The following is a 17,212-nucleotide window of genomic DNA, read 5'->3' as shown; positions in this document are numbered from 1 at the left end:
GGACAGCCTCTCCGGGCACCGCAGCCCTGTGGCTACACCCGCTCCGGCTCCTTTTCCAGTCTGGCAGCCCAGCGAGTTCCACAAACCCAGAAAAATCCTGACCTCGGACCAACAACCACCTTTCTGACCCCGTCCCCAGGTTTTCTATCCAAGTTCTGCTTGGGCACACGGCAGCTCTGCGGCACTACCCCAATCACGGCACGTGCTGATGGGTGATGCCAAGAAACCGCGATCCCACCGGCACCAGCGCGGTGCCGTACCCGCCACGGGCAGAGCAGCTCAACGCTGCGGCTCGCTCCTCGGCCGCGGCAGGAAAACACCATCAGGCAGGTGTGAAGAGGGGAAAATTTCTGGAAAACAAGGCAGGAACTACCACCAGGGGAAACACAGCCACCCCCTCCCCGCTGCATCCCGACGCGAAGTGGCACAGCTGGCAAAAGCCACACGTCAGCCGCGAGACGTCGCGCGGTCCAGCCCCGACGAGCACGGACTTCCCAAGCTCCGCCACGGTGGGAATCAAAAGCCCACGCCTGCACACCTCGAGTGTTCCTCAAACTGCAGAGGCCACGATGGCAACTGGAATTATTTTTAGCAAATGAGTTCTCCGATGGGTTTCGTGCTATTTTTGTACCTGGCTGGGGCAGGAGGTGCCCGGTTTGGTTATCTACAGATGTGCCCGGTGGTCAGCAGCGCTCCAGCTGGTGCTCAGGGCAGCCCACGCCACGGGGCACGGCAGCACAACTGGGCCCCTCGCTCCCCGACACGGTCCCTGCCGCAGTCCCGGGGTGCCCGGTCCCCTCCTCGGTCGCGGCGCAGGGGCGACGAGCGCAATCCTGTGCCACGGCCGGGCACCTGCCCTGCCCACCTGGCTCCTGACACGCCGCAGGATGCCTGTGCCAGCTCTAGCTGATTTTTAAGGACCAAGTAACGACCCTGAAAAAGCAAAAGTCATCTCCAGTACCTACATTTTTGCAACCCCTGATGCCCGTCAGCCCGTCTCTGCCCTACGCCCGACCGGGCACCGCTCCGAGCACCAGTCCTGCCCCAGCACTCCAACTCCAACTCCGCAGCCCCTCCAGGCTCTCCCTTCCACCACGCATCAACACCCGAATTCAAGAGCTTCCCAAATACCTGAGCTGATGTCTGAGCTTTTTCAAGCACCGAGCTGATTCCGTGCCCCAATTTCTGGTCATCCATCCCCGTCAGCCCAGTACAGGCCTGTGTCAATACCAACTTGCTCACTGGAATGCTGAGGAACAAAGGGGGAATTCAGAAACACCAAAGCCAGGGGTTTATTTGGAAGTTTTTCAGATGTTTCTGCATTCAGGAGCCACTGCACCTCGAGACGGTGCCGGCAAGTCGCTGTGCTCGTAACAGAACCGTCACGCTGGACAGAACAACGGAAACGATTCCGACTTTCTGATGAAAAACAGAATAAAGCTGACGGATCCTGCTCGGAAGGAACTGCCGTTTCTATACAGATACGGAGCAGAAATTCTGTGGAATGTCAGAAGTTGGAGAAACATGTATTTAATAAATAATATAAAATGCTTTTTTGTTAAAATAGAATTCTTGGTTTTATACCTACATCGCATAGCAACCTTTACATAAACAAAATAAAGCTGAGTCTGTGGTGATTAGATTAACACAAAATAAAAATACAATTTAACAATAGTATTCAAACAGCCGATGTTCAATCCACACGATATGTACACCATGAAATAGAAATCAACAGGAAACAAAAGTAGATTATCTTGAAATTCCTCAGACATTTGGATATACATATTTTCTCTGTATATTTTAGATATTTTCCTTTTTTTACAATATTAAAATTAATACTATGCTTTTTCAAAATACGCTTTTCAGATTTTTTTTTTTCCTTAAATTTGTAGAATTGACTCAATCCTTATATTAATCAACACAACTAGAATTACTTACTTTCTACTGTACACTTTCAAAATAGTCCTTCCTCCATAGACATTCAGAGCGTGAGCGTCCCAGAGCCACGGTAACCGCGTCGCTGGGCCAGCGGAACCAGCACGCGATTGCCCACGTCCGCAGGACGTAGACATGTGCATGGCACTAGAGAAGAATCCAGCCCTAAAACCAACCAGCTGCCAGGAGAAGAGCAGCACACAGAGCCCCGGGCACCTCACTTCTCGTGAGCTCCCCTGCCACCACCGGAGGCCGGGAACCTACGCGGCGTCACCGCACGCGTCGGGGGCCCGATCCCGCTGGCGGTGCAGAATCCGCACCCCGCGCGGTTCCACCGGGCACCGGCAGCTCGTGCAGGGTCACAACGTGGAGCAGCAGGTTTGTTTTAGCACCAAACACCCGACGTCCCCGCGACCTACGCGCTGGGCTGCAGGTGCCCGCGTCTCCATCCAGCCACGACCAGCCCCAGCAGCCTCTGTCCTTCCTCTCCCCCTCAACGGGAGTGGGAGAAGGAACACCGTGCCTGTGTTTCTGAAGGGGGGGTGTTGAAATTAAGGGAAACTCGAGTGTGCCCGAGCTGTGCTACAGCTGCTGGAGCCGGGCACTGGCACCTGGCACAGCGGGTGCGGTGCTTCCGAACCTGCCGGGCTTTCCTTCCGCACACCCGACTGCTCCCAGCGCGCTCGGATCTGCGGTTTCGAAGCCTAACGCGGCGGTGGGGGTAACGTACCGGGACCATCAGTGCCAGCTGGATCAGCTCCAGCGTTGGCACCAGCGCAGCTCCGCAGCGGCTGGAGAAGGGATGCGGGAGGCTGCAGCCGCAGCCGGTGCCCGGCCGGTGACATAATTTGTAAATGTTCCTGTAACAGTTTGCAAAATAACTATCAAAACGAATCTGAGTAACTAAAATTTCCCAATTTGTACCTGCAACAACGGGACATCTCGGCTGACACAGTGCCCAGGGAGCACAGTACGGCTCCGGCCGAGCTCGCGCCCAGCTCCCAACGGCTCCTCCGTCACACTCGCTTTGCAGCAGGAATAACTGGTGCTTTGCTCCTCCAGCACTTACATTTCCGCTCATGGAAGTCTGATTTTGGCTACAATTTGCTGTATCCCTGTTCTTGAAGTGAGACCCTAATTTACAGCAGCTCCCACGTATCAGAAGTACCACCCCACCTCAGAGTGGAGGAAAGGGAAAAAGGGAACAAGGGGGGAAAAAAAAAGGGAAAAAAGACACAGAACAGAGCTGGAGCTCTCCAAAAGTCCCCCTGACCCCCGAGTCCCACTCCTGCAGAAACTGCACATCCTTCTCCCATCGCATCCCTGACGTGTGGCTTTCCAGGACCCAGTCTTACTGCATTTGTCAGCTTGTACGTCAGAGACAAAGGACAATCAGAAAATAATCCCTGCAGCCCTGAAGGCATGTGGATGTGCCAGGGGAGTGTTTCACACGGCGCTGTCTGGCACCTAAGTCTCTATTTTGAAACATAAGAAACAATTCCTGTCCGTGTTTACATCTTCAGTATGGATGATTTTTTTTTTTTTAAAGGACTTTCATATAATTTGTTTAAAAATCTGTGTTTAATCATTCACTCAGCTCTGTTGATACCCAAAGCTCTAATTTCTTTTATCTTTACTTCCCTGAACATTAAAAAAAAAGTCTTAAAAGTCTTACAAACGTGGCCAAAACACGCAAAAGACCCCACGACGCTGTATGTTCTCTGCGTTATACGAGGTGTTCTACACACGCAGCGAAAGACCCTCCTGTAAAATAAAACCACCAGAATCTTTGTTGGAGAAAAAAAAAAAACACTTCGGAGAAGCTGGTACCTAAACCAGGAACAATGAGTTCGGGCTAATGTTTTCCTTGGAAGGGCGGAATTCCAGCTCTCCCTCCACACCAGCAGGTCCAGTCCCCTCCACGCAGAACCCCCGTGCCCCTGGGATCCCACCTCCCCCAGCGGTTTCCGCTACGCTCATCTCTCCGTCTCTCCCAACCGCGCAGTCGCGCGTGGGCCACAAAGGCAAAGCTTTTGGAAATTGTGGATAAACCAGTTGGCTCGAGGAAAACAACCATTACTCCAATAGCTCCTTCACTATTCCACTCCTGTCTGACACCGGAGAGCGGGGCTGCCCCACCGCCCAGCCCAGCTGCCCTGCACACGGACGGGGCGACACGGACCACGCCAACGAGCACGTTCCAGGGCCACCCCGACTCCGTCGCACTCCAGAATACACCTATTTCCATCAGTCAACACACGTTGACTGGGAGCCTTCGTTCCACGTAAAATCCATAGTTGTGAGACACAATTTCTCATGGCAGATGTGTCCTTCCCCTCCGCACATCCCAGTGCCCGGGGTCTACGCCGCGCTGCATCGGCAACCGCAAAACTCTGCCAACAGCATAAAAAGCAACTGTGGAAAATAACTGGAAGAATGGAAATGATAATGAGCTAAGAAAGTATGAACGAGTTACATGAGAACTAAGAGTGGTTTTTATCACAGTCTGAGGGTTTTTCCAAATCAAGTAGACAAATAAGAGCATTGCATGGTAGTGGAGGAAAAGCTTTACAACACCCAGTGCACACCAGTGCCGGAAAGACGAGACATTTTCTGTGCCACACCTGGGCAGACACCACCACTGCTCCTTACAGGGCACGCCGAGATGCTGAACATCACTTCCCAGGAAGGATGACAGAGAAGCTGGTACTCTTTTCACAGAGTAATTCGAAAAATAAATGGGGAAAAAAAAAAATCATTAAAAGAGATCATCTGATTCACACGAGGTATTTTCCAAAACGCATTTTAACTTTTATGCTGCACCAGCTGGGACGACAGAGCTCACGCACTTGTGAAAGCACATGCTATGCGGAGTTAAGCTGCTTCTAGAAGCAAATACATCCAATTTTATTACAAGTGTGTTCAGGATAAACACGTACTTTGAAAATAATTCTCCTATTTTTGCCAATTGGTACTTTTCTACGAGGAACCAGGTCTAGCACTCTGCAGGTATCTGTCAGCACACACGCCGGACAAGCGGGGCACACCGCTGCACGGGGCACGCTGCTGGCACAGCTTCTGTTCCCATTTACACAGATGCAATTCCCACCGTCTTTTGGGACCATGAGAGTTGTACCACCGTAACTGGGCAGAAAACGTTCTCCAAGGTGTTCACTGAATCAGAAAGAAGCTCCAGCTCGGCCCTGACCTCTCTCTTACACAGCATCACAACAACCAGGGAAGGCTGACTTCACAGGCTTACAGCTGTCTAACAGTTACGAGATTATATCTGCACTTGAGCAAGAGTTTCCGCATGACATGACCATATCTCAAGTAGAATTAATATAAACCTGGCATTCGATCAGCTTGTTTTGTCAGTTCCATCCTCGGTACTCTCAGACTGTTCTCAATGTGGACAGTTTGAACTCTCTAGAAATAAAGAAAACGAAAAATCCTTTTGCAAGCCGAGCCATGTGATGTGCGCACGGAGCTCCCGCGCTCAGCTGCAGGGAAAGCCTGGGATATCTACGCTCTGAGAACACACCTGCTTCATGGTTTTGTGCACAACAGAGAAGGATCCACGAGTCCCGTAAGCGAAGAGTGATCCAGAATACGTACCGAGGTACCCAGCCATTTTAACCCAGGACATGCACTAGAATGCACTGGATTCAAATAATCTCTTTTTAATTTTTAAAAAGTGCCGTTGACCTGAAATGGAAAAGAACTGTCTTTATGTTCGCTGTAAACTTGTCAAAAGGAATCTGCTCTTTAAAAACTGTGCTAAAATAGTCAATTTATACAACGGAGCACTAGATGAAGCTACCATAAATTCCTCTTCACCAATTATTACTCTATTGTGTCAGTTATGGTACTGCATATACGTAGAAGAAGCAAAACGGTGGTAGCTACTATTAGTGAGTACAACAAACCAAGTGAATAATTTGAGTTCAACGTTTCCATGAAGTAGCAACAACATTTAAACCACAGGACAGTTAGAATTCGGTACTCTGAAGTGCATAAGAGTCACGCTGTTGATCACCAGCAGTATGGAGAAAGGTTACTATAGAGTCAGCAGTAATGGTCGGAAAGGACACGGCAACACGACAGATTAAAGGTTATCCAACACGGCAAGTCGGCAGCTCCTCCCGCAGCCGAGGCGTCTGTTGGCATCGCCCGCACCAGCCCCATCCTGGCCGGCGGTGCCCACCTCGGTCTCCAGGCTGGGTTCCACCAAACGAGGGTATTGCAGAGGAAACGAGTCTCTTCCTTCCATCAGTAGTTCCAAGTGACGGACCACGCTCCGGACACCGCGAGGGTGCGGGAACGCGTGGGAGCAACACGCAGCCTCTCGCTTGGGGATTTCCACCGCTGCAGGAGCACGAATTCACTTGCCACTGTTCCAGTCTTCACAACCTCCAGAGACAGAGTTCTGACGTTATCTCACGCTGTAAACATCTAATTCTTCCTCTTCGAAGCACATCCCGCGTCCAGGATTGCACAAAGTAATTCGTAAGGATTCTGTGAAACTCAACATGTCCACGAAGTAGCTCTCCCTAAGGGAACTTTGTTCTGTTTCTCCTACAGCCCGTTGCTATTCCTGTGGCTGAGCGGGGGTTTGGAAAGCTCCACAACTGTTGAGCGAGATTTATTGAGAAACTTTGGAGCCCGACGCAGCAACCTCTGGGCCTCAGTAAAAGCTTCTGTCAGCTCTTTTTTCCACTGAACAAACTCTGGGTCACTCTGAAAGAGATACACAAGTAGTTTGGCACTTCATAGTAAACTGCCAGTAGCGTCTTCTCTCTTAGACAGCACTTTAAGCAACTGATTTTAATTTTCCAAAGGAACAAGTAACTTTGGACACCGACACCTTTGCTCCTCCGTCACCCCGCCGATGCCAGGCGAGGCGGCAGCAACCACAGCCGGGCAAAACGTTTGGAAATTCCTCCCTCGCGAACGCGTCAGCTGCCATCAGCCACCTGCACCGAGGCACGTGCCAACAGCCCTTCGAAGCCCATGTAGGTTGAGAGGTTCTGCAGTTTTTAGCTATTTATTAAACTGAACTCGTTTTGGCCCAAAGACCATTGAAATCCGGGACAGAAACTGGCACAGCTGCAGGTTTCCTGCTTTCCCAACTCCAGTGCGATAAGAACTTCCCCGTTCTGCTCAGGTTCAGCTGTGCTTCACAAAGTGCACTTTGTCATGGGAGGCCCTGAGAAACTTTCCAATTATTATATCATATGTAAAACAATCTGATTCACAGTTACTGAAAAAGAAGCGTCTCACCTCACACTGCAGGACAAACTGTTTTCCTCCTTTAATTCTCAGTAAGATGCATTTCTTATCTTTAATTTGCGTTTCTTCAACAGACACTATTTGTTCCATTGTCAGCAGGTTTTGCTGTGGCATTGGCAAAAAAGCAGAGAGACGATTTGAAAAAAAACTGTTGCCCATCAAATAAAGCCAGCATCTAATTTTTCTGGACTACCCACACAAATCAAATTATGAACACCAACAGTCACTACACAAACGTTTCTTTATTTCTGAAGACTGGGTCATGAACTAAAGATAGATGATAAGGTAAGAGAGAGATTTGGCAAGGGGCTTGGTTGCTTCAACAGAGACAATGGAACATGAGCTACGAAAGCCAGTAATGACAGCATGAAGTAAGAATCTACAAATAGGTGTGTCTACAAACAAAATATTCACTAGTGTCCCTCAAGAGAGTTGCATATAATTTCATATATTTTCCAAGTATTACCACTGTTAAAAAAAAAAATAAAAAAGGACAATCTTACTGACTATTTCAAAGAGCTGACAGGGAATATTTAAGCACTACATACTTACAAAAAAGCAAACAACGATGTGCAGAAAAGCTTTCCCTATAGACTGTCAGAGGAGAACAATGTTTTGAAATTCCAAAACCCTACCTAACTAATTATACAAATGATCTGCCTAGCACAAGATCACAGCTGGACTAAACTAAGGTTACTATAGCATTTTTCTTGAAATAAAATGCTATAGCATTTATGACCTTACCAGCTTATGTTTTTTTGTATAAATAGTCCAGAGGTCCTAAACGAAAAACAACACCATGAACTACTACCAAATTCCTTTAAAAACGTAACAAAACAAAGTAAACAGGTTTCTCAAGTCAACTTTATGTTTCCTCAATGCAGCGTAGCTACCCATTAACTAGAGCGATACTCAAGATAAGTTACTCAAATCCACTCATCATTTACTTGGACAAAACTCCACTTCCATGGCAGGTATGTCCGAGTACGAGTTCTCAGATTTGCCTCAACCTCCACCTGCCTTCCAACGCCCTCGGAAGCTGCTGCTCTCTCGAGGAACCTCACTTACCCGTGACTCTCCTTCTCCTCGCCATTCAAGCCGGTTTGGGAAGAGGTAAAAGTAACGGCGTTGCCACTGAGTCAAGAAGGGGTTCCCCAGTTTCAGCATGTATCCATGCATAATGCAATCCTTCCCCAGTGCATAATCTGTAACGAGAGGAGAGGTCAGTATGCAAAACGAGGGACCGCCTGAAGATGCTCCGTTGAGAAAGGACACGGCCCCGGACCAGCGCGACGCCACGAGCCCTCACTGGCCTCACGACGGTGCTTCTATGTGCACACACAGAGCCAATTCTGCCTTAATTTCGTGAGCTGATGCGGCTGCATTGAGTAACCAAGGACAGCATTTGGTCCTTAAAAAGCCATCTTATTAACTGCTAAAAGAATCGTACACTGGTACCCAGAGCTCAGAGCTTGTGGCGCAACAACCCTCACGCAAACGAGTCGAGTTTGCTGTAGAGGACCTCACGCTCTCTTTCCTGCCTTCTTTGTCAGGAAATCAAATCCCACGTACACCAAAAACAAACAAAAAAAAAAAACACGAAAGGCTGTACTTTCAAAGAGAGCACAAAAGATTTGCCAAAACATTATGTCATCACACAGCACTTCAAAACATTAAGAAGCATCTTAAGAAACGCGACACTGTCTAAATGAAATCTGACAATTACCCAGTGACTGACAGTAATATGGGAGTCTGGAGTGTGGAACTTCAAACACATGAGTTACTATCTAGCAGCAAAAGATGGAGAGAAGCGTAGTTGACAGATTACCTTCCTCGTGGCCAAGCTGCTTATTTTTAGCCCTTTTTCTGGCCTCAATTTTATCTGTGTCTGCGTTTACTGCATCATAAACAGTTTCTGCTACTTCTTGCTGCCAACGCTCCGATATTACCAGAGGGAAGTTCTTATATAATTCCTGGTCACTATCAAGCAACTTGCAAGAGAAAAACAACATAAAAACCCAACATTTTAATAACTTTTACTGTTCTTATCCCCGGTAGTTAACAGTTACCCGCATAACAGTACTATTTTAAAAGATATAGTGAACTCTAACCTTACCAGAACAGAGAGGTACAAACAAAAGAAATCACAGATACTACCTGAAGCAAAGATACTCATTTATATACAGAGAACAAGCCACCTGTTCAAAACTTGTTTGGTTTGATGGCTCTAAAAGCCTTACTTTGTTGCACAATCAGCGCTAACAAACGTCTAATCGTGTTAAAAACTGTCTCAGCACAAAAACTCCACGATTAAATGAAAAGATGCTTTTCACGCAACGATGCCTTCCATGCTTCCACAGCTTAATTTTACATTCTTAATAATTAGTCTTCAAAATTCAGCAGTGCACGATGCAGACCTCAGTTTTCCTGTTAGATAGATTCTTTTCTCCCCTAATCCTTAACTTAATTGAATTGCACTGAAGGAGACTGAAATTGCTGGATCTCCAGGAAGGACTGTTTGCTGCTTGACACAGTCATATTTTGGGTTTAGCCAGAAGGCACTTTGATGCAGTACAAAAAGCGATCAATGTTTTTTTAATAACGTTATTAAAGGGTTTTGTTTGGGAATGAGTCGAAACTCTGTACAGCCGCCCCTCCGCTGCTCCAGTTTCTGTCGAGCAGTAGAGAACAGACCTTTTTTCAGAGAGCAGGGCCGAGGCATCCCTCGCCGTGGGACTGCCCTGGGCAGGGCTGGCTCCGCTCCCGCCGCGGCCGAGCGCCCGGGAAGGCAGATCCCGAGGGAAGGGCAGGCACGGCGCTGCCAGAGCAAACCCAGCCGCCGCCGCGGCACGCTGCGGATGTGGGAGCAGGACGGCAGAGCCTTGCTCCATCCTCCTTCTGCAGCTCCAGGATCGGTGCTCTCCTCCTTTTCAGAGCCCAGTAGCTGTATCGCAGCAGGAAAACACCGGCTGGATCTGAAGGCAGAAGATTTCTCTGCAATTCTGCACCCAGCGGCTTACAGGGACTCCTGACGGCATCCGAGTCCGACGGGAAAGCCACCAGCATCCAACTGTTGGCCTTCCCGTTCGTAACCCCAAAGAACACGTGTTCCTTGCAGCACAAACATCACCCGCAGGGGCCACGGAGCAGAGGAAGGCTCTCCAAAGCGGCATCCTCACGGGCAGACAGCTCCGGACAGCCTAAGGGAAGCTCCGCCGGCAGCTGACTCCGAGGCACCCGTTATTCAGTCCCTTCTAAAAGACTGTGACATCCCAGAGAAGGTGCAGAGCGCAGTGGCTGCACGTGGCAGCCCTCGCCGACTCACGGTGAAGAATAAATCAGTCCTGCAGGCAGCCTGAACGAAGGCTGCGTGCAAGCGAGCTGGCCGTACGAATTACGGGCGTCGCTGAGAAGAGCTGATCCCCTCAAGAAATAAAAAGACCACCTGGTTCCTCCTTGCAAAACGTTCCTCCGAATCACAGCATTCCAGAATTGCAGGAAACTGGAATCCTCTCAGACTAACTGATGGTGTGGAATCTTTTGGCGTGAAGAACACCTTGGGTTCTCTGCGTTTCTCTTTAAACACGTAAAAATCTGTTCTGTGCCAACTTCTGCAGTCACAGCAGGTGACACACAAGTTCCCTTTTAGGCACAGTGAGCAGCTAACGTGGTTTTTTGCTTATAAAGTTGAGAGTGATTAGTTTCTCTCCAGACTCACTCCTGTAATACCAAGAGCAAAGTTTGATCTACTGGAGAGACGTACGATGAAAGTAAGGAATGGGACAGACCCAAGCCAAGGACTGATTCGTGATTCACCTCGTCTCAAAGTACCAGGGAGGCTTCAGAAGGGGGGATGAACACGCAGGGTACATCACCCCACCTTCATGCAAGTCAGAAATGGGCCAGCAGCTTTAAATTCTCATTTTTTTCCTCTGTTTCATTAGATTTCAGTTAATATCAGAACCTGAAAGTCTCTTTTATCGCATTTCTAACTTATAAAGTTGCTACCATTAATATACAGTTTATCATTTATAAGAGTTTCTCACTGCACTCTGTGACCATAATACTACTAAAATCAGGTTTAGTTCAATTTATCCAAGCTACCAGAAACAAATTACAATTTTTAAAATTACAAACCATTAAGTATTCTTGAAAATCTGAGGATTTCCCAAAAGTTGTCTGACCATTTGAAACATTTGCTTTATCATATAAAACTTTTGATAGGAAGGTAGGTTTCAGTCAATCTAAAAAATAAAACATAAGGACTTGGCAACCAACAACAAAGCAGCCAACCAGCCCAAGCTACCTCTTCGTAACAGCATGGATTAAATTTCCAAACTCGAAAGCAATTCCTTGCACATTCAGTAGCCCCCGAAGCAAAGGAGTGGCACATACACGTGAAAAGTGAAGCCCAGCAGTCCCAGCACCACTCTCTACCTCTCATTTCTAGTTGTGTACCTTAATGCCTTTAGTGTCCTCTTCGTCAAACGACCCAATATCAAAAGCATCTGCTGCATTTACTTCTCCCCGGGGAGGAATCAATGGTGGAGGATACTAGAAATTAAAAGGAGCATAATTAAAGACAATTTAATGGATGTTATTTAAATCCATTCTGTAGATATAAACAGACTTTTTGATTTTTGCATAAATGACATGACTGTGCAACGGTATATCCCTTGAAGTTAAACTTCAATCCATAGAGGTTTTCCACTCCTCTAATAAAAGGTCCTCCAGAAATTCTGGGGAAAAAATCCCTACAGCTTAGAGACAGCTAAGCAGAAGAAACCATGCAGTCGTTTGACCCTGAAAGAGTAATAATTCAGTACTACTGAGCGAGAGGACTCGTAGTAATGAATATACAGCAGTTTTCATCCACGATTCTCCACATATTCGTGCAAGTGAGTACATGTGCTGGGGGCTGGAGCCCTGAAGTTTTCTGTCCATCACCTGTTCAGGCTTATTTTCTTTGTCCTGCTTTACCAAGTAAGCTAAGGTTACTATCCTTAATCCTTTACCTTTTGTAAATAGACTTGCTGCCAATCAATGCCTTTGAAGAAAGGATGTTCTTTCACTTCTTGTGCACTGCAAAATAAAAGTAACTGAAGTCAACAAAATGAAGGGGCTTTTCAAATCTATTTGAGAAATACAAAGCTTTCAAAGGTCACATTTCCATCACTTGAAAACATCAGAAAAATGCACTTTTTTTCAAGAGGAAAAAAAAAAGGTCTTCCTAAGGAAACAACAGAAGAGAAGACTTTAATCTGGAAACACTGGCAATGGTGCTGTAGGTCTGGTGAGGCATCACTCCTGCTTTGCTCTGGTATTCCATCCCTGCCAAGAACAAACAATACTCATCCATTGTCAGGTCCCAGATGCTACTTCTAAGTAACGACCTTACTCCACTCCATTTCACATTACACACATTTTATGGCAAAATAAGCCACTACTCTTGATTGCTTCTGAGCCGTGGCCCTATCTCAAGTCGTTGCCACGGAGGGCTCCATGATAAGAAAACCCCTCAGCATCTCACAGCCAGCCCCAGTCTCGGGTGTGACTATCAATTAGCAGGTATCACACCTCCCCACGGGCTTCTCAACAGTTATCTACTCACAGTTTTCTCTCCCAGTCTGGCAGGAGGCACACGCTGGCTTTTTAAATAGGTGATAACGACAATTTCAGTTAGCAGCTACAAGCAAGGTAAGCTTGGCAGGAGCAAGTAGTGGTTTGTAGTCAGCAAACAAAAAGATGCCCTTTTCCTTAGAATCATGAAATGAAAGAGGTGTTTCTGGAAACAGAGGCAACCCAGAATGAAGCAAGCATTCACAGCTTTCTGTGGGTTGTTGTTGGGTTTTTTTTTTTTGTCTAATATGTTCATATGATTCCAGCTCCAATACAAGCAATAAATTTTAGCTCTCAGTAGGTCTGAATAGGTAAAGTAATATGACTTCATAGCAAAACAGATCAGGCAAAAACACAGAAATAACAGAGGGATGAAAAGTACAAACAAGGTACGCATGACGGCAGAGAACTCGGGGGAAGTCTATAATGACAGGAATTGTCCAAAAATTTGTCCAAACCAAAGGAAGCTGAAATGCAATCCCATGCAACAGCACTTCTTAATGTTCTCTTTCCAAAACTAAAATCACCATAACAGGAAGCAGATTTTTCACTTGAAATGAATTCACCCATTTACAGAGAAGTGGAAATTTTTAAAGGCAGCGGTCCAAGGAGAAGACAACACCTACCTTCTCCCTTGGCACCCAAGTCTCTTGCTAACATCCCGCTGCAGGAGCCCTTCCAAAAGGGACTTCAGCTCAGGAGAAAACGATTCCGGCAGCTCCACGTTCTACGAAAAATGAAGTACAAAAAGAGACATTTAGTTACAGAAACAGTGTGATCTGTTCTCCCCACAAAGGAGAGCAGCTTTTCTTCAGCAGTGTTTGCAAACAACTCTTCCATGTGCAAACACAGCTTCCTCAGAAAGCGGGCTATAAGCTCCGTTTTTAGAGGAACAGGAGTTTACTGAACACGGGGAATGAAGTGCAGCAGCTCCTTACCACGGTGAGCGTCATCCGGTCGATCTCGTGCTTATCTTTGGTTTTGTGCTGTCTGAAAGGACTGTGACTGCAGAAAAAACAAAATGCACTAATAAATGTAAAGCCGTTAACGTATCAGGTTATGCCAGCTGTGGCAACCCCAGGAAAGAGCACAGCATCCTTTGAGTCCCACTCTTCCACCTCATCAATCCTGTCCTGCAGAACAATACACCAAGTAGTAAACCATGGAGCACGTACAACGAAAAATGAGACTTTACACACGAGCGTACTGCGGCTACCAGCTGCCTCAAAAGTATCAGTGTTTGAGCTCTTACAACTTTGTTTTCTTTTCTTACCACACAGAGCTGCACCACTTCGCAAGAAAGTTTATCCTGTTTCCAGGACAATTGCATGAGGTGGGCATCAAAACCAAATTCCAAGAGAAGTGGACACTTTGCAAAGCAGCCACGCAATGACTGACACAGGCATCCACGAGGATTATCAAACTCAGGGAAATCTGGTCTAGTTACTCCAGATAAAGGCGCGTGGAAGGTTGCTTTATTCTAAAATGCACTGATTTCAGAGAACAGGTAATACGTTACGTATCAGTACTCCAAGGGACAGACAATGATGAGGCCCAGATGAAAAAAGCCCACGGGACATGGAAGGTCACTGACCCTCTCAGAAGTTTGAAGAGCATGCAGCCCAGTGAGAACCAGTCTGCACTGCTGTCGTACGCTGTTCCCTTCTGGAGCACCTCGGGAGCCATGTATCCATGGGTACCTCTGAGAAGCAGAAAGAGACAAAATCTTGATTACAACCAAAACTATTATTGAAGAAAAAAAAAAAGATTTTTTCTAAAAACAGCAGTGTTTTCTCAATAAGGCAGCCTGATTTAAAATTAATTATTTTAAACATGATTTTATTTGGCTTTTTCTTTGGCTATACATACATATGCATGTTCTGTTTGTGCACATCTACTGAGGAAATACCTTAAAACACGTTCTCTTAGACCAAGAGAAATGATTAGGCAGACTGAAGCAGCCACAGTAAGATTTAGCAGAATCAGTGCAGGGGTCAGTAAGTAGCCTTCTGGCTAAGAGTGGAACACAAAAGAGAGGTGGAAAGGTTGAGCATCCTGTCCACTTGGCTTTCAGGACAGACAGATGTCAGGACACAGTCAGGGCTCCTGATATTTCAGCCCAGATGGCCCCAGCCCAACCCACGGCCCCAGGAATGGGGCGAGCAGAGCTGGACTGTGCTCTCTCCGTGTGTCCCACCTGTCTCCTTCCAGCTGACACCTATGTGCTGGATTTGAAAAGTGAAGCAGCCACCAGGACACCTCCTCCCAAAGTCACCGATGGGCACCCCTAGAAAGCAGTCACCAGGTACTGCTTGTACCCTTGATGTAATCTTGAAAAATCTCGTACGTTCAAAGCTACTGAACTGCAAATCTTTTTAGATATGACAGGATGAAGCTTTCCTTTTTGCATAAATCCTGAGACTAAATCAGGGCCAACGAGGACCTAAGAACAAAACGTGTGAGATAAGACATGGAGCCCACACACAACCCAAGAAATTCGGATCCCAGTTACGACCTGATGCCAAAAGGCAGAAAGGAACACAACTTGCCTCCAGTTCTACAAAGGTTCAGAAAGAGAAAGGCACAATAAATCCTGTTTTTCAGTCAGTTTCAGAATATTTAATTATCTGTTTAGGACAATTAAAACAATCTGGTACTTTAACTCAGTCAGGTTCTTATCTTCCCCGAACAGTGAATCATCTGGCAATAATGTGTCACCATCTCCCAGCCATGCCTACACATCAGCTGCTACAACTGTGCTGGGAACAGAAAGAGGAGACTGAAAAACCTTATTAGAGCATCGGGTTAGGAAGCAAGCCTGTGCCACACGAGTGTGACTCTTCCTTTCAGGCAAAGTTAAGTTATAAAGACACATAAAGGACGTGCTCAGCCACAACTGCACGTGCAGCAAAGCTCCCGTGCGCGATACTCACACGCTAGCGTGTGGCTTCTTCTTGGAGAAGTCACAAGCCAGCCCGAGGTCCGATATCCTCACGTGCCCGTGTTCATCCAACAAGATATTGGCAGGCTAGAAACGCACAGACACAGCGAGGTTACTGCCTGGGCTTCTCCAGCTGAGACAGACACAAATTCTCAGAACACAGAAACTCAAACATCAATACTCTCTGGTAATTGGTAATTTGCCTTTTTTTTTTTTTTTTTTTGAAATGTCAATGTAACAGACACTTTCTAGATAAAATCTACATTCTAACAGAGCACCACCATCGACTCCAGAGGAGATTATGAAATACTGACAAATAACAGCAAAGAAAAACCAGGCAAGGTTTGAAACAGAAAGCACCCAAAAAAATAAATCCATTTTGGCCTCAAGTCCATATTGCTTTTGGTTCTTTCACAGAAGGCTCTGTGTGTGGCTCTTGCATCCTCTACTTGCAATCTACACTCTGTGCAGATTTTTTTCCCCACTTTTGTTGTCACCTGGCTCACGGACACCTATCTGGGAGCAGCCCTCAACTGCCCAAAGGTCAGTGAAGGTCTCCTGAGTGACTCTCTTCCTATTAGTCTCCCAAAACACATGCTCCTCTTCAGGGCTCTCAGAAATATAGTACGCTCTAAACTAACAGCATCATTAAGATGGTAAGTGAGATGGGTAACACTGCACAGGATTTATTTTGACCCCCAAGAAAGCATCTCCCAGGCCTGTGGATAACAGCACAGATTAGAACTATGCTGAAGAACCACTAGAAAATCAGCCAAAGATAAACAAACAAACTGTATCTTCCCCAAGAAAAGGTTTCAGGTAAGATAATTCATTGAACTTATCGGTGTCTCTGGATTGTTTGCTGCTCTCTAACAACCACCTCTGCGAATGCAGTCACCAAGTTCACAATTACCTTCAGGTCTCTGTACACAACAAAGCGATTGTGCATGTGTTCTAAGCCCAGGATGATCTCAGTAGCATAAAACCTCATTTCTTTTTCAGAAAACACTCCGTGCTGGGAGAGGTGGTAGTGCAAATCTCCTCCTAAAATGAGAAGAATTGAGATGCAATCAAAAGAACAGTGACACCCTGCCTCACGAGCAGACAGTGTGATGTAGGGGGGACAGCGCAGCGTTTGTAGGTTCTTATAACCTGTGGAGCACACAGGAACCCAGAGAGTGAGTACACATGGTGACAAAATACCTGAGAAAGTGAAGAAATAAATTTGATCAATCTGAAACTCCATTTTAAAAATAGATGTACGTCACAGACATTTGCATTCAGTGACTAAGCCAGTAACTGAGTCTTAACTCAAAGGATTTCCACAGCAAGTGAAACAGTCCCATCCACAGGCTTCCGGGGAGCTGAACGCATCAGCACACCAACAGCCCCGGCTGGGAGGGACCTCGAGAGGTCATCTGGGCC

At 46.7% G+C, this 17,212-nt stretch overlaps 1 protein-coding gene across 2 annotated transcripts in view; it reads right to left on the bottom strand.

Moving 5' to 3' along the window:
* Positions 1-5,191: 5,191 nt before the first annotated feature.
* GRK3 (G protein-coupled receptor kinase 3) overlaps positions 5,192-17,212 on the bottom strand; it is a 63,675-nt gene continuing 51,654 nt past the window's right edge. Inside the window, exons 11-22 of one of the 2 annotated variants that reach the window (XM_086623215.1) lie at positions 16,701-16,831; positions 15,780-15,874; positions 14,441-14,548; positions 13,785-13,851; positions 13,473-13,573; positions 12,243-12,309; positions 11,686-11,781; positions 9,056-9,218; positions 8,296-8,432; positions 7,972-8,007; positions 7,219-7,332; positions 5,192-6,675 (exon numbers count right to left, since the gene is read on the bottom strand). In XM_086623215.1, coding sequence (XP_086479341.1) covers positions 6,514-6,675; positions 7,219-7,332; positions 7,972-8,007; positions 8,296-8,432; positions 9,056-9,218; positions 11,686-11,781; positions 12,243-12,309; positions 13,473-13,573; positions 13,785-13,851; positions 14,441-14,548; positions 15,780-15,874; positions 16,701-16,831 — 1,277 coding nt within the window. In that variant the 3' untranslated portion in view covers positions 5,192-6,513. The remainder of the gene's footprint in view (positions 6,676-7,218; positions 7,333-7,971; positions 8,008-8,295; positions 8,433-9,055; positions 9,219-11,685; positions 11,782-12,242; positions 12,310-13,472; positions 13,574-13,784; positions 13,852-14,440; positions 14,549-15,779; positions 15,875-16,700; positions 16,832-17,212) is intronic. The other variant, XM_086623214.1, reaches the window with a different exon arrangement.

The sequence above is a fragment of the Tauraco erythrolophus genome, chromosome 19, assembly GCF_009769465.1.
Source record: "Tauraco erythrolophus isolate bTauEry1 chromosome 19, bTauEry1.pri, whole genome shotgun sequence".
In the NCBI taxonomy this organism is placed as follows: Eukaryota; Metazoa; Chordata; class Aves; order Musophagiformes; family Musophagidae; genus Tauraco; species Tauraco erythrolophus.
This window is presented reverse-complemented; position numbering and strand designations above follow the sequence as displayed.